The following is an 18260-nucleotide window of genomic DNA, read 5'->3' on the forward strand; positions in this document are numbered from 1 at the left end:
CTAGATTCACTATCGTTAAATATCTGACGTCTTGTATAGAGAGATTGTTACCGCCTTGGTCCATAATGTCATGTCTCTGTACCCAGTACCTAACTGAAAATTGCACTGTTAAGAAGTATATCCAAATTAGTTTCTTCCATTCCTAGAACTTTTAAGTTTTCCTTTATGTACCATAGGAATCCCTTTCTTCCATGTTTATCTGTATTTGTCATCACACAGATGACTGGGGAGCTGAAATCCTCTCATCCAGCATCCTTCACTTCTGAGCATCTTAATTGTCCATATATTTCTCATTTTCATTGTCTCCTGGTCTTGTGAGCCTAAGACTGTAGTTGCTACTTGTAAAAAAAAAAATAAAAAACATCCTTGGATATAATTGTGGCTTCCTTGAGGTCAATGGGAATTTTGCCACTAGTTTCAATGAAGCAAGGATTTCACCCTTTATATTTTTACCTAAAGTAAAAGTGAAGGCAGGGAGCTGGACTCGATGCCCTTTTGGGGTCCCTTCCAGTTCTATGAGATAAGTATATCCTCATGCAGCGGTGGCTCCATGCACCAGTGCTCCAAGCCCGTGTCTGAGGCAGCAAGCTGTGGGGGGCGGCTTGCCGGTCCCTGCGAGGGCGGCAGTCAGGCAGCCTTCGGCGGCTTCCCTGTGGGAGGTCCATCGGTCCCATGGATTCAGCTGCAATTCAATGGCGGGTATGCCGAAGCTGCGGGACTGGCGGACCTCCCACAGGCAAGCCACCGAATCCGCAGGACTGGGAACCTCCCACAGGCACACCACCAAAGGCAGCCTGCCTGCCATGCTTGGAGCAGCAAAAAAGCTAGAGCCACCCCTGTCCTTGTGACCAAATTATATCCCAATTATTTTGTAAAAATTGTGACATATTGCCACCCTTGCTCCTTTTCTTCCCTTTCTGATTCTTCTATATGGTTTTGAGCCCCCATTTACATTCACGTGTGAGAATTATCCCACTAGGTTTAATTCAAGAACATTAATTCACACTCTGCATCACTGGGTATCATTTTCATTTCTTCTTATTTCCCATATTCTCTGCATTCGTATACAGATGCTTTCAAGCACATTATTTTGCTAAGTTTTTTTATTTCTTCTAATTACTTGTCTTCTGTTTTACTATTCCCAAGCTTTAAATACATGCCAGGTTTCTCAGTGAAGACACATTCCTTCTTCATTTAAATTTCACATAATGCGCTCAACCAGTTTTTTGAAATCATAGAGAATTGTTCTGTCAAAAAGAGTCTGTGCTGTGTGAATCATTTATACTCAGACGTTGTTCTGGCAATGGTAGGGTTGTTCACCCTACAAAACTAAGCATGTCTTTTCCCTTTCTTCTTTATATTTCCTTTCAATGGTGTTTAATGCATAAGCATGCTTTGGCCTTACGGTCCCTTCAGGGCCGATGCAACTATTTAGGAGACCTAGGCAGTCATCTAGGGCGCTAGGATTTGGGGGGTGGCATTTCTTCGGCGGTGACTGGGGCGGCCGAAGATCTGGCATTTAGGCGGAGGGAGCTGGGGCAGGGGAGCGTGGGGAGGGCCACCTGCAGCAAGTAAGGGAGGCGGCAGCCCGCAGGGGAACTCCCCGCCCCAGCACACCCCTGCCCTGCCATCTCCCCGAGCACGCCCTCGCTGCTTCACTTCTCCCGCCTCCCAGGCTCGCGGCGCCAATCAGCTTAGGCGCCACAAGCCTGGGAGGTGGAAGAAGTGAAGCAGCAATGGTGTGCTTCGGGTGGAGGTGGAGCAGGGATGAGCTGGGGTGGGGGGTGTGCCTCAGGGCGGAGGGTGAGAGGTGGGGAGCTGCCACGGGGGGAGGCACCTCAGGGCGGTGGCTTAGGGACTCGGGAGGACGCAAGGTAGAAGTTTCGCCTAGGGCGCGAAACATCCTTGCACCGGCCCTGGGTCTCCTTCAGGGTAGGCTCATCATGCTAGGTAATATGAGCACAGTTCTTTGTAAAGTGTGGAAGAACATTTTGGTATCCTCTCTGTTACTATTGAGGAGGGAAGCACAGCATTTGATCACATTAATATTTGTGTGACTGAACTAGAAGGAGATATTCAGTCATTAATACTAGTGTTTCAAAGGCCGCTTTATCTGCTAGCAAGCTATAAACACTTTTTATCATATTTAATTTGATGTGTTTTTATCCAGCCTGTTGATTCCTCCACTATACACACAAAATATAGGCCTAACTGATCAAAGGCATCTTCACTACAAATGTGCATGTAATGTTGCATTATTAATGCTTGTAGGCTCCCTGGAATGGTAAGATTCTCCATTACACTCAAGCATAACCACTTAAAAACAAACTTCTCCCCAAAGTATACTCTTTGTGCAGATTATAATTAGAAAAGGTATTAGAACAAAACCTACCAGCATAGTTTGAACGGGTAAGGTGAGGCTGTATGCCAAAGTAATTAGGGGGAAAAGCATGATAAACTGCATGTAAGATATACATGCAGCTTGTTGCCCATATACTTAATTGGAAAGTGTAATGCCCTAAGTTCAGAAGTAGTCTTATAAATCCATTCTTTTCTATTTGTAATATGACACTAGGGCCTGATTTTCAGAGGTGTGAAACAGCTACCATCTCTCACTGATTCCAGTTGGAGTTGGAAATGCTCAGCACTTCTGGAAATCTGTCCTCAACTATTTGCCAGGCTCCAAATTGAATTTACAGTAGAAGCTCAGAGTTAGGAACCCCTCAGGAATGGAGGTTGTTCGTAGCTCTGAAATGTTCATAATTTGGAACAAAACGTTACGGTTGTTCTTTCAAAAGTTTACAGCTGGACACTGACTTAATACAGCTTTGAAACTTTACTATGCAGAAGAAAAATTCTGCTTTTAACCATCTTAATCTAAATGAAACAAGCACAGAACAAGTTTCCCTACCTAGTCAATTTTTTAAAAATTTTCCCTTTATTTATTTTAGTAGTTTACATTTAACATAGTACTGTACTGTTTTTTTTTATTGTTGTTGTTTGGTTTGTTTTTGTCTATGCTGCTGCCTGACTGTATACTTCCAGTTCCAACTGAGGGCTATGGTTGACTGGTCAGTTTGTAACTCTGGTGTTCTTAAATCTGAGGTTCTACTGTACTCTTTATAAAATAGATTTTTTTAATGTCATCCTGAAATTGGAAAATCTGTGGGTTGGCTTGCACAAAAATAAAACAGAAATAAATACAAATAAACCCCAAACTTCTCTTCTAGATGGCCCAACAAAAAAAAAACACAGGATGCTAGTGGAAGTTTGTTTGTGGTCATGGGTTTCATTAGTAAATACTCTGCTATGTACAGCTCTCAGCAGCTGTAAAGTGTAACATAAATCTTATGTATTATTATTTAATACAGTACAAACTAGGGTGACCAGATGTCCTGTTTTTAAAGGGACAGTCCCATTTTTGGGGACTTTTTCTTATATAGGCGCCTATTACTCCCAACCTCCTGTCCTGTTTTTTTCATACTTGCTATCTGGTTACCCTAGTACAAACATAATGTAATAAAAGGATGTGTATGCACTGAATGTTGTGCCATCACTCTATTAATTATGCCTTTTCATATTGTGTTGAGCAGGCAGAATCAGTCAATGGCAGAGGTGACGTGGGATGGTAGATGGGGTCATACACCCCCCTCCCCCAATTTTCACCTTCCATTTAGCACAGAGATTTTCAAAATGGCACACTCCACAATTTAAAACCATTACCTGGCTCTTGCCAAGAGCTAGCAGGTGGGAGCTGCCTGGCCTGCTCAGGCCGCTGGCTCTCTGCACTGTGGGAGCTGGTGTGCTGGCTGGCTGCCCAGTGGCCCTCTCTGTCCTGCTCCCTAAGCCAGGCCTCCTCTGCATGGCCAGGAGCTCCCCTGGGAGGACAGGTGGCACTGCTCTGAGCTTTGCCTTGAAGTGCTTTTGCCTCTCGCCCAAAGGAGCCTGGCACTGACCGGCAGAGCCTGGCTGCCATGAGATTCTCCCTGAGTTGCTCGCTCACTGGTGCTCCTGGATCTACTGCTGCTCCTCAGCCCAGAAGCGATGCATGGGGCAGTCATGTGTCCCCCAGAACCTTTAAATTATGCCCTCCTCACCATCAAGAGTTAAGCATTGTCTCCGGTGAATGGTGAAAAATTACGTGTCCATGAACTGAAGAAAAGCTGAAATCATTAATTTTATGCCTATTATTTGGAGTTCTTTTAAGAATGCTAAAATAAATCATTATGCTTTGCTATATGAAGTCAATTGAGCTATGGCAATTTACACCATCACAGGATCTGGCCCTTAATAACTTTGCATGATTTACTGATCTCTCCACACACATGATAAAATTTCTTCCTGGAATTAGAACAATTTGGTTCCCATAGGATCAAATTCAACTCTCAGGCCGAGGGTTATTACAGAACCTGTGTATCGCATAAGCCCGTGTAATTCAGGGCTGATAAATGTAACCTCTTTTAGAAGCTCTGTGAATCTCTGAAGCTGATCTCTCTTCTATCTTCATAATAACCTTTTCATACTTGGACATTTCTTTGTGAGGAAGACAGAGAAACAGATCGGTGTTTAAAACCCCTGCACACTGACTGTCATTCAGAGTTGGTGTTTCAGTGTTTTCACACGCTTACAAAACCAATTGCACTAGTCTGTAGCATAACCAGAAGGTGGCCCCCTTCTATCCACTATCTTTTTTCTATTCCATATTTTCTAGAATTATTTTACTTAAAATTAGAACCTTTAGTCTAATACAAATTACTCTCCGTGAATAATGAAAGTAAGATTCCAGATTTAAACACATCTATGGTACTATCTTACTTTTTGTAGTTTAGGAACAACTGCCAATGTCCTTACTGAGATATTGTTAAGAAAAGCTTTCAGTGATGTCTCTCAGGTTTTACCCGAGTAAAATCTGATTAAGGCCCTCCAGTACTTAGAGATAGAATAGATCTCAAGAAAAGGAGACAGTTCCCATGTGAAGGATGAATCAAATATGCATTTGATACAACCTTTGAGCTCAGCCAAAAGGCAAAAAAGAAATGTTTTCATTAACAAATTATAGTGTATTGATTATTCATCTATTTAACATCTGTGATATAAATATGCACTCTCTAAATATATATCTAGGGGAAGATAAGGCCATCTTGCTCCACATAAGCACTATCTAAACTCGATAAAAAAATCTGCGTGAAACAAATATGAACTTTCACACCAATTTATGTTTTGTTTGTTTATGAAACAGCTACCATCTCTCACTGATTCCAGTTGGAGTTGGAAATGCTCAGCACTTCTGGAAATTTGTCCTCAACTATTTGCCAGGCTCCAAATTGAATTTACAGTAGAAGCTTTATGTTTATGTTTATGTTTTGTTTGTTTATGAAACAGCTACCATCTCTCACTGATTCCAGTTGGAGTTGGAAATGCTCAGCAATTTATGTTTTGCAGCATGAGATCCACTATAGACAAAATACAGAGGCTGGATTTCATACTACAAAACATTAGATAGTGGAAAGGTCATCTTTGTTTGAGGTATCTATTTATGAGTTTATATATAGTCCTTACGTGAGGCCAGATTGTAGCTGTCACTTACACAGATGCCCTGAGAAGGGACTCTCAAGAAGCTTTCTTACCCTTTCAAGGCCCACTTATGGGCCAACCACAACTGAGAGTGCCAGAGAGTGCAGCACTTGTGTTCTTTGTGTGTCCCTGAACACACCTCAAAGAGGACAGGGAAGGCTCCTAGCTCCTTCCCTTCCTTCATCTTCATAGGTTGGATTAAAAGCTCATTGAGGGAAGCAGAAGAAGAGTAAACCATATCGTAATTACACACTGGGAAACTCAGTGAGGAACTGTGCTGCATTGGAAGATTGACAGGCACAACTGGGTTCTTGATCAGTGTCCTTATGCAACTCCCTAAATGAGACCTCGATCCTACAGTTTGATGCATGTAGGGAGTCCCTTACATCTGGAAGTCTTATTGAAGTTAATGGTCTCCACATGGCATAGATATTGCCATATGGGTGAATCGGGCTTCAGGCTGTTTAATATTGTTAAAAGTTGTTATAGAAACTCATATTTTTGCCTTTTTTACATTTTGTATATATTTACCAATTTTTCATGTGCCTGGATAACCCAAGAAAAAGCTGATCCTCTTGCTAGCTCAGAGACTTGTTCAAATTCTCCCTAGTGGCATAAATCTAACCTTACAGATGTAGGCATGTATAGAGAAACAATAATAATGATGGTGTGAGATCTCTGCAGAGAACAAGATAGTGAAGAATGTGAAATTCCTTAGAAAACAAATTTTAAAGCAAGCCCCTTAAACTGAACAATTGACAAAACTTTATTTTTAAAATAGTATAAATGTTGTATTGCAGAAGCCTTCTTAATCCTAAGTACCTAAGAAAGATCATTACTACTAATAAAACAGTAAGATTTTAGACTGTTGCAAAATTAAATTAACAAGCATAATAAAACACTACAATTTCTAAAGCCAGATTTACCAAGGGCATTTTAAAGTTGTTTCTGAGGAGCTGAGGAACTGAAGATGATCTAATTGGCTGTAATAGTGAACAGAATAATATAATCTTTCTCCTGTAGGGCATGGTACTGCACATCATTGTTTTAAAGAAGGTATTTTAGCTTTAGTCTTAATTTTGCTACTGGAGAAAATTGAGAACTTCTCTAGTTTTATTTTTTTTTTAATTTCTGAGCAGACAAATGTCAATAATTTCACACACTGACAGTTAAATTGAGAAATCTTTTAAGTAAAAATATGCATTTCTTTCTTGAGTTCTTGCCAGCAGGTAGAAAATAGGTTCTGTTATACATTCAGAGAGTTGTATATTTGGGGCATTATTAACAACAGAACATTTTAGTAGCAAGCTACTTTTCTGTGAAGTTTATTTAACAGTCCACTGAGCTAGAAAATAATCACTCATAACTACACTTTAAAAGGAGTGGCTGAAAAGACAGACCTGACATGTACAGTACTATGCATTGGTTCAAAAAAGAGAATAAATTAAATCAAAAGTTAACTTAATACAGTGTAACCTTTTACTTTGAATAGATTGTTTGTATATGGTGTTCTCTTAGAAGCCATCTGGTTTACTTAACAATTCCCATTACTGATAAAACACTGAGTCCCTTTGTGGCCTCTGGTGAAAGTTTTATTAGGTGTTTATTATTTTATTCTTTTTGTTATTATTTATTACAGTACTAACACTAGTGCTAATGTCTAAAATCATTTGAAATTCATGTTCAGTTAGTATTTGCTAATTTGTAAGGATATGCTTCCAGAAACATAGCTCCCAGGAAGAAAGATGCAGATGACCAATATATGTGTTTGACTTTTCTCTGATTAGGAAAAAAGGACAAAAAAGGAAACAATTAATGGGGAGATTTTTAAAAGGAACGTAGGGAAGTTCAGTTTCCAGCTCCCATTGAAAGTTGAGTTTGTGCCTTTGATAATCTCTGTCTAAATAGTTAATGCTCCTAGTTAAAGCCCCAATTTTGTGAAAACACATGTAGGACTACTTACATGAGTAAAGTTACTCACATGCATAACTGTTGGCAGGTTCTGAGAGCCTAGGTTTCAAACTATATGAAAAGTCATAATAATACAGGTAAATACAGGGGAGTATTACCAGTAATGCCAGTACAACATTAATTTGCACTCATTTTTTTATAGGGTGAGCCTGGGGAAGCTGGTAACCCTGGACCTCCTGGAGAATCTGGCCCAGGCGTGAGTACTGTTTGTTTGTTTTAATTACTATTATTCTACTACAATAAATTACCTACTTAAAACTTCCTTTAAAGGAATTTCAGGTTCTGTGTAATCAGATTCTTTATGCAGCTGGAGTCTCAGATGCTTTCTTCATATTTTCTTGTATAATAACAACTGGAAGACAAAAGGAATCTTACAACTGTGTGAGATAACATTTATTTCTTCTTCTGACAAGCTTATTGTGTATTTTACAATCAAGTTTATGTATTTTGTCAATACATTTCTTCCAGCCTGATTTGTCTCTCTTTGTTAGTGGAAAAGTTCATTCCAAACTAGAGATGGGCCTGTGCATCAATATCTTCACACTGATGAGGATCTGAAACTGTCCTGAGATCTGTGGGTGTTCCAGTTTGGGGGTTGATTTGGATCCCATTTCTATTCCAAAGACAAGCCTTTATAATAAAATTTCACAATTAACATCTCAGAGCATCTTTTTCACTCTCATTAACTTGTAGATCTTCCTTCTCTTACATATTCTGGGTGTACTAGTTCCAGAAAGCTAACATTTTTATGTTGTTTACAGGGACCAAAAGGTGAAAGGGGAGAAAAAGGTGAGGCTGGTCCACCTGGAGCTGCTGGACCTCCAGGTGCCAAAGGACCTCCAGGTGATGATGGGCCTAAGGGTAATCCAGTAAGTGAGCCTATTCATTTAAAAATAAGGGCATTATTGCACCACAGCACATTGTTTTATTTAACACTTTTATAGGATTGTATATGCATTTCTGGAGTTTATACAATTGTGCTTTTCTAACTGAAATACTTTGTAATGACTTTTAACATACTTCTTGTTGTAAGATTTCAGCCTTTCTTTCTTTCCCATTTGTCTAGGGCCCTGTTGGTTTCCCCGGAGATCCTGGTCCCCCTGGTGAACCTGGCCCTGCTGTAAGTATTCTTACAAACTAGATTTAGGGTCTAATCTTGGTTCCCACTGAAGTCACAGGTAAAACTCTCCTTAACTTCAATGGGAAAGAGATCTGCCCTGGGAGAGGTATTTTTCTGGCTGCTTTTGGTTTCAGGATCTTAAAATTAATTCATTTTACCAAAACTTTATAGTAAGTTTTCAAGAAAATGTCCTGTAGAAAAACAACATACATTATGGGTGAGACCATAAATCAAAATTCAACTGATTTAAATGTGTCTCTCTCCCTGGGATTTCTTTAGGGTCAAGATGGTACAGGTGGGGAGAAAGGAGAAGATGGTGATTCTGGTCAACCTGTAAGTAAGCTGTCTCTAACATTTTTATTTTATTTGTGCTCTGTATTCCTCCATGCTAAGAAAGCAACTTCTGCTAAATAAGTAGAAAGGGTCAGCTTTCTATAAATGAAGATATTTTCAAAAAATATTTTCTAAATAAATTCTCTTTTGTAGTTCACTGTATATTGTAAATTAATTTCCACACAGAACCCAAATCATAGTAGGTCTTTGTGTATGATTGTGCTGCCCATTTTTTTTCAAATGTGGACACATTTTTTGTGGTAAAATATGAAGCAATAAAAATGGAATCATTTATAGTCTGAGAGGGAACAATAGCTATATAACTTCCCTCAGTTTGTGTGCTGAATGAGCACAAGTCTTAAAATCTAAGGTGGATAACACTGTGGTAGCTAAATGCCATCAGGACTCAGAGCCTACTACGCAAATAAGTTCTTGTGTGATGGATGTGCATATATTAAACTTCATTAATTTAACCTTGTGATGCAAGAGGCTAGAATTTCCCACTTAGAAAACCTTATTTCCAGCATCAAAAGGGTCTGAGAGGGAAATCCCTGCTATAGTTCAGCACGCATGGAGAAAGGGAGATTTTTAATTAGAGGGAAAATGGATAGAGCTAGGTTGTGCGCTGGCAGGGGAAGGGGGTATTTGTAAGCTTCAGAAAATTTGCATCTACATTTCTGACTCGAGACTAAGCAAGTACTTCATGCCAAATAGCTTATCAAACTATTCAGTCCTACAATGTTATCCAATAGGTCTCATGGCGTTCCCATTTGGTGAATCTATTCAGCTGTCAGTATATGAGAGATTTATACACATAAATGCCATTTATCTCATTAGTGCTAATGGGAACCTAGTAGAAGCATTCAGCATACTAAGCTGAGTGGAGTAACAGAAAAAGAGGCGTATGGGGGAAATTCCTAATGAACATTGTTGCTCAATGTTTATTCCAGACTAATGTTACATTTGTACTGATGAATTAGTCTGAAAATATATTTTCAAAAAATCTCTAGGTTAACATTTATGAGGGTAGTAACCACCTACTTAGAGTGGTTATAAATTGAGCCAGAAGAGCTAAATGAATTATTTGCATCAATCTTCACTGCAGATGATCTGAGGAAGGTTCCCACACTGGAGTAATTCTTTTAAAGTGCCAAATCTGAGAAACTGTCCCAGACTGAGGTGTCAATATGGGAGGTTTTGGAACAAATTGCTACATTAAACAGTAATAAGTCACCAGGACCAGATGCTATTCACCCAAGAGTTATGAAGAACTCAGACATTAAATCTTAGAACTACCAAGTGTGGCATGTAACCTATCATTTAAATCAGCTTCTGTACCAGATGACTGGAGGATAGCTAATGTGGATGACTGGAGGATAGCATTTTTTTTAAAAGACCCCAGAGTCAATCCTGGCAATTACAAGCGAGTAAGCCTAACTTCAGTACCAGGCAAAGTGGTTGAAACTATAGTAGAGAACAGAATTATCAGACAGTTTGTTGGGGAAGAGTCAACATGATATTTGTAAAGGGAAATCGTGCTTCACCAATCCATTAGAATTCTTTGAGGGGATTGACAATCACATGGACAAGGGTAAGCCAGCGGATTTTTAGAAAGCCTTTGACAAGATCTATCACCAATGATTCTTGAGCAAAGGAAGCAGCCATGGGATAAGGGGAGAGGTCTTCTCATGGATCAATAACTGATCAAAAGACAGGAAACAAGGATAGGAATAAATGGTCAGTTTTCAGAACAGAGAGAGGCAAATAGCAGTGTTCTCTGGGATCTGTACTGGGACCAGTGCTATTCAACATATTCATCAATGATCTAGAAAAAGAAGTAAACAGTAAGTGGCAAAATTTGCGGACTATACAAAATTACTCAAGATAGTTAAGTCCAAAGCAGACTGTGAAGAGTTACAAAGGGATCTCACAAAACTGGGTGACTAGGCAACAAAATGACAGATAAAATTCAATTTTGATAAATGAAAAGTAATGCACATTGGAAAACATAATTCCAAATGTACGTACAAAATGATGGGCTCTAAATTAAATGTTACCACTTAAGAAAGAGATCTTGGAGTCACTGTGGATACTTCTCTGAAAACAGCCACTCAGTGTGCCACAGCAGTCAAAAAAGCTAACAGAATGTTAGGAGCCATTAGGAAAGGGACAGATAAGAAGACAGCAAATATTATAATATCACTATATAGATCCATGGTATACCCACACCTTGAATACTGCATGCAGTGTTGATCACCCCATCTCAGAAAAGATATATTAGAATTGGAAAAGGTACAGAGAAAGGCAACAAAAATATTAGGGGTATGGAACAGCTTCCATAGAGAAAGATTAAAAAGACTGGGACTTTTCAGCTTGCAAAAGAGATGACTAAATGGGAATATGATAGAGGTCTATAAGATCATGAATGGTGTGTAAAAGTAAATCTTATTTACTCCTTCACTTGACACTAAACTGGGAAGAGTGGTAGATATGCTGGAGAGTAAGGATAGGATACAGAGGGACCTAGACAAATTAGAGGATTGGGCCAAAAGAAACCTGATGAAGTTCAACAAGGACAAGTGCAGAGTCCTGCCTTAGGATGGAAGAATCCCATGCACTGCTACAGACTAGGGATTGAACGATTAGGCAGCAGTTCTGCAGAAAAGGACCGAGGGGTTACAGTGGACAAGAAGCTGGATATGATTCAACAGTGTGCTCTTGTTGCCAAGAAGGCTAACGTTATTTTGGGCTGTATAAGTAGGAGCATTGCCAGCAGATCGAGGGACATGATCATTCCCCTATATTCAACATTGGTGAGGCCTCATCTGGAGTACTATGTCCAGTTTTGGACCCCACACTACAAGAAGGATGTGGAAAAAATGGAAAGAGCCCAGCGGAGAGCAACAAAAATGATTAGGGGGCTGGAGCACATGCCTTATGAGGAGAGGCTGAGGGAACTGAGATTGTTTAGTATGTAGAAGGAAGAATGAAGGGGGATTTGATAGCTGCTTTCAACTACCTGAAAGGGGGTTCCAAAGAGGATGGATCTAGACTGTTCTCAGTGGTACCTGATGACAGAACAAAGAGTAATGGTCTCAAGTTGCAGCGGGGGCGGTTTAGGTTGGATATTAGGAAAAACTTTTTCACTGGGAGGGTGGTGAAGCACTGGAATGGGTTATTACCTAGGGAGGTGGTAGAATCTCCTTCCTTAGAGGTTTTTAAGATCAGGCTTGACAAAGTCCTGTCTGGGAAGATTTAGTTGGGAATTGGTCCTGCTTTGAGCATGGGGTTGGACTAGATGACCTCCTGAGGTCCCTTCCAACCCTGATATTCCATGATTCTATGATTCACTTAACACAAGAACCAGGGGTCACCAAATGAAATTAATAGGCCGCAGGTTTAAAACAAACAAAAGGAAGTACTTCATCATATAACACATAGTCAACCTGTGGAACTTATTGCCAGAACATGTTGTAAAGTCCAAAATTATAAGAGGGTTCAAAAAAGAATTAGATAAATTCATGAAGGACATGTTCAACAATGGCTATTAGCCACAATGGTCATGGATGCAACCCCATGCTCTGTGTGTCACTAGCCTTTGACTGACAGAAGCTGGGAGTGGACAACAGGAGATGACTCACTCAATGACTGCCTGTTCTGTTCATTGCCTCTAAAGCACCTGGCATTGGCCACTGTCAGAAGACAGTATACGGTGCTAGATGGACCATTGATCTGACCCAGTATGGCCATTCTTAAAGTAAACTTTTTATTTAATTTATTTATTTATTTATTTATTTATTTTAATGGCAGTGATCTTTATAACTCATAGAACCAACTAACCTGAAGTTGAAAGAGTTAAATACCATTTCTATGAACATCAAATTTATCACAGTTTGTCATGCAATATACGTGTGGATTTTGAGTAGATAATAGATAAGACTCTGATCCTGCATCATTAAAGTCAGTAGGAGCTTTGCCAATTACTTCAGTGAACATAGGATCAAGCCTTACATGAGGTCATGTATCTAAACGAAAAAGTAGACTTGATTTCTCAGAAAGTTTTCTTCCTTTAATGATGCAGGTTTCTTTTAAAATAAACATCCATGCTGCCGTGTATCTTGGCCATGGGTTCCAAGAGATCCTAAGGGAGTTAGGTCCTAAATATCAATGGAATTTGGGTAACTAAGTCCGTTAGGATCCTTTTTAAATTCCAAGCTTGGGCTACAATCTACTTCCACAAGAGTACTTCCATTGTCTTCAGTTAGATCAGAACCCTACAGATTAAAAGAACTGGTTTGTTTTTTTATGGAAAATTCCCATGAGGGCTTACATCCTCTTTCAAAGAAAAACACTCATCTCTGGCTGTCATTGGTGTATCTATTAATCCCATTACTGTAGTTTCCACATATGCTTTGTTTGCATAGACATAGCTCAATGTTTAGAATCAAGCCCAGTGTTGTTGTTTTTTTAATGTTACCTTATTTCCTATATTATTTAATTAGAGGTTCCTACATATGTTTTGTTTGTTTATTTTTTTGTGGTAAAGATTTGTTCTGGTCAACACTATAGAATTTATAGAATTTTTTAAAAAACTAAGTGCTAAGACAAAAAAAAAAGTAATGTAGTATTAGATCTCTTTGGCATATTCATATTAATTTGTTGAACTAGATTTGGCCCTGGTTATAATTCTAGTAATTTCAGTAGAATTACATCAGTGATGAAATTAATCCTTCATTTTTAACAATTCATTTTATACAAAATATTATGTACCATGGAATGTTTGCTTTTATATAAAAAGTAACAAAAGTAGTTGAATTATAATGAAAGTGTATACGAAATTAACATCAGTGGTGCCTAGTTCAGTAACAATCTGATCTGCTTCATCACTCTAGAAGCCTGTACATGAGTGAAGACAATCGAAGCACATAACCTCATTTTAGTTGAATCAGACAGTAGGCTAACATATTATGCTATTATATTGTTCTTTGTACAGCCACCTTTTGACTTGGGATGCTTTGCTGTTGCTAAAGGAGCAAAAAAACAGTACAATTTTGTCTTGTTCAATAACATGAGCAGGTAACACTCTAAACAGGACCCAGATCCAGGAAAGAGCTTTGCAGAGAAAGGAAGTGTCATTTTTACACACTTGTCTGAGCTTAACCTACTGTCAAGGCACTTTGGACAAGATTGTCCAATGAAAGGCACTGTAAAATTGCAACATATATTTGTTGTTTTTAAGAAAGTCAGTAACCTTTGCTCATTAGTGACATTCACCAAGATTCCATGAAATAGTAATTCGGGTTGTTTACAATTACAGGGTCCACCAGGTCCTTCAGGGGAAGCTGGCCCACCTGGTCCTCCTGGGAAGAGAGTAAGTCTTCTCTCTTTGTCTATGTACATTTCTCTGGTCAAGACATTGTGTCTTAATGAGCCTATAACACAATTTCAGGCACTTGTTACCAATGTTATTGCTATTTTATATGTTGTTTCTAGCTTTTAAAAGTTTGGGTCTTTTCACTGTTCAACAGCAGAAACATGAAAAGATGATCAGGAGAGAAAGTAAAGAAAAGTAGGTGCTGAAAAAGATGTTATATCTGGCTTGATTGCAGGCCGGTGCCTCACAGCCACATCAGGAGTAGAAAAGCATATCACCTTCCCGAAATTCAGGAGGCCCAGTGCCTCCTGGAGCATGCTGGTGCAAAGACAGGAGCATAACCATTGGTACAGTCCATAATACTTTGTAGCCTGTCCACAGATGGAAAGCTTCAATGTCCAACGTAGAGAGGGGGAGAAATGGGGTTAGGGCACTGCCCCCTCTGTGTGAATATTAGCAGGGAGCAGTCAAGTGCAGGGGCTGCAGTTGTAGGAAGTCTATATGCTGAGGGGAAGAGGAGGAACCACCTTAAGCTATTCCCCTCCATGGGTCATCACAGTCTGGCCAGAATGGGCACAGCAGTCAAAATAGTGTTTGTGTAACATCTTTCTGAGAGCTAAGAGGAGTTTCTGTATTCAACACAGCAAACTATTGTGTTTTTAGTTCTTGATGTAATATTAACTTAACTTCTTTCAACTCTGGTATATTCTGCTGCAATTCTGAGAAGATCGTTTACATCTTCCAAAAATATGGTTGTCTGAATGCTCAGAAGCTAAAAGCAAAACTCTCCAGAAAGAACAAATGGGAATCTGAAAGGTTCCCCTACTGCTGCTGAGGTTGCTGCATGGTACAGGAATTATTAAAATGAGTATGGTTTAATATCTTTTCTTTTTCTTGACTGTTAACACTTCTGTGAAAGTCACACATTTTTGTGACATTCAAGCAATTTTTGAATGCTCCTGAAACATTAGGGACCTTTCAGCAGTAGTGTAAGTGAGAGCGGCACCCAGCTGTTTTATTTCATGCTGGGGCTGGCCAAATTCCAAGAACCCCTTCTTGCCAACACTGAGCAGAACATAGACACAAGGGACAGTCAAGCTCATATCTTAGTATGGCCTTATTTCCATCTCCCAAATGTGTTACTTCCTGAGAAAGTAAGAAACAGCTTTCAGAGGTAGCATGTTTTTCCCTGCAGTAGAAGTGAGAATCGGTACAGTTTCAGCTGAATCAATTTTAAAAAATGAATGTCAATTAATTCAGCTAGTTTCTCAATGCTTAATCAATATTGTTTACAACTTTTGTGACAAAATAGTTCACCCACTTTATATTGTACAGTAACACTGTCACAGGGCTCCTCTGACACTGAGCAGTGTACCAGACTGCCTGTCCAGTTCATGTGGCCTCGCAGTCACAAACACACATCAGGTTCTTCCCTTTTCATCATGTATGTATTTATTTTTTCCTTACAAACTATAACAGCATACTACAGACTTACAACAAGAGAAAGATTCTACACAGCCTTCCCTCCTCAGTCCACACTCACCCTTTGAGCTCCCCTCTACTTCTGTTCCTTCTCCCCCTTGTATCCTCCCAATTCCTGACCCAATTGTCCCATGAGCCCAGCAGTTGCCACCCAAGTGTCAATAATCTCCAAAGAAAATTGATTAATTGGCTTCAATTTAGCCTGCACTTTTCCCAGTGCTGGACCAGGGCACTACAAATAGTACCCTGTCACAAACACGTATGTATTCTCTTAAACCGTTAACATATGTTAATCCCTTTTCCATATTTGAAAATCTGCATTCAAATACACTATTGGATAAGCTCTGCCAGCACACCAGTGTAGAGTCACCTATTTGAAGTGGAATATTATGCCGCTGGTATTTTCAGACATCCTGCGTAGGAGATCTGTAAATAAAGAAAAATATTGCAGATGTCAAAAATGCCTAAAGGCTGATACTAAAATAATAAAACAAGACATTGTGTTTCAGGGCACCTGCCATCAACTACTGGGGGCAGAAAGAAATTGCACAAATTAGCCAGGTTCATAAGGGTGGGGGAAGTAGGATATGACCTTCCCACTGAAGTAAGATATTGGACAAGGTGGATCAATAGATTGATCCATTATGGTGCCTCCTACAATGTAATGTGTGTAAATAGTTCCACACTTAGAGTTATTGAAGAGATCTTAGGTTTTTAGCATCTGATATAAAATAAGTACTTCAGCAAAGTTTCTGTGCTTTAAAATCCATTTCTGTAACATATGAAGTCATTCTATTATTCCTGGTCTTTGAAGCTTCACAAGCCTTACAGATCAGCTAATAGAAACCTGTAAATGTTATGCTTGCAGAACTGCTTTAGATGCATCAAACTTTAGATCTGCTTCAGAAGGCAATTAGATGCAGTTTTTACACTTAAAAAAAGAATGGTATCATTAAACATAAACTGAAAGCTGTTTTAAAAAATTAGTTAAATTGGTCTATTTAATAGGCTTGAGTGAACTGACATGCTTAATGCGTTTTATCTATTTGCACCACCAATTTACAACACATTTATAATGCTTCATGTGATTATGGGAGCATTAAAAATCTTATCAGAAGAACTGGAATATGGCTCAATTGAATATTAACAATTAATATGTTTGTTCTACACCAGATTACAGCTTCCTGATTTATTACAGTGAAAGGCAGTCGCTTATTCTCAGCAAAATAAATATACTGTGTGATTGTGTTTAGATAAAAATACAGAGTAAAAACACAAAATCAATCACTCCATTTCTAATTTGTGGCATTGTACAACTCCAATTTAGTGTTCCTACAAAGAACAAAATAACTATGTATTACTCTTGCCAAGTAATCACATTCTTGAATTCTCTAGGAAATTACTTTGTAGCAGCAGATTCTAGATTACATGAATATGTGAAACTTTGCTGGTTATAAAGAATTCTATGCTGTTATACTTGAAAGAGACAATGTAGGACTTGAGGCTTCATATTTTTGTTAGAGACAAAAATCTGAAAATACTATTTGCTAAACATAATCAGTAATACAGTAGAATCTGCTTCATCAGGAAGTGCTGGCAAACGTCCTATTTTCCTGATTAGGAGGCAATGCCATTTCAATCGTAATGCTACTCTCTGGGAAGGTGGAGATCTGTGGCAAGAAGACTGCATATTACTGGAAAGCAATGTTCCCTCTAATTTGTTTTTCTTTCTGTGAAATGACAAGCAGTCTAAGCTTGCATTTAATACTTGAAGTGTGGTTCCTTCAGCTACTCTATTTACATATTCTCATTCTTTATTCATCACTCTCACCCATTATCCTCATTTGGCCTCCCTTTCCCAATATTCCTTTACTCTCCCTTCCTTGAGCAATTCCTCTCACTCAACCACTCATTCACATCTATGCACATTCTTCAATGGCCTGTCGAGGTGCAGACTCACCCCTGCGGCCCTCCTGCTGGTTGTCCTTGGGAATTAGCTCTTTTTCCAGCTAGGAGCGCCGTCTGCAGGCTGGTGACCTGCCTGTCCTCTGGCCCCTGTGTCCCTCCCTGGACCTTGGTGCCCTTTTAACTGGGGTGCTGCCCGCTAGCAGTACACCTCTGATCTGGGTCTCCCCTCCCTGGGGAACTCCCAACCCTCTATCCCCACCTTGCCTCAGTATAAGGATACTGCCAGTCATCATCTAGCCCCACGCTCTGGGGCAGACTGCAGTCTCAGCCTACTCATCACTGGCAAGGTTAGGTTTGGACCTGCTGCCTTGGCCTACCCATGGGCTGCCCTCTGCAACCCCCAGTACCTGTTGACCTTATGCTAGGCTGCATCCTGGGGCTTTGCAGGCTGGAGCTCCCCAGCTCCTCAGCCTGTCCCCAGCACTGCTCCACTCAGGT

At 39.6% G+C, this 18260-nt stretch overlaps 1 protein-coding gene across 2 annotated transcripts in view; it reads left to right on the plus strand.

Moving 5' to 3' along the window:
• COL11A1 (collagen type XI alpha 1 chain) overlaps positions 1-18260 on the plus strand; it is a 234636-nt gene that overhangs the window by 185615 nt on the left and 30761 nt on the right. For both annotated transcript variants that reach the window (XM_030573460.1, XM_030573461.1), the window contains exons 50-54: positions 7688-7741; positions 8307-8414; positions 8612-8665; positions 8945-8998; positions 14316-14369. In XM_030573460.1, coding sequence (XP_030429320.1) covers positions 7688-7741; positions 8307-8414; positions 8612-8665; positions 8945-8998; positions 14316-14369 — 324 coding nt within the window. The remainder of the gene's footprint in view (positions 1-7687; positions 7742-8306; positions 8415-8611; positions 8666-8944; positions 8999-14315; positions 14370-18260) is intronic.

Source organism: Gopherus evgoodei, chromosome 8, assembly GCF_007399415.2.
Source record: "Gopherus evgoodei ecotype Sinaloan lineage chromosome 8, rGopEvg1_v1.p, whole genome shotgun sequence".
Lineage (NCBI taxonomy): Eukaryota > Metazoa > Chordata > Testudines > Testudinidae > Gopherus > Gopherus evgoodei.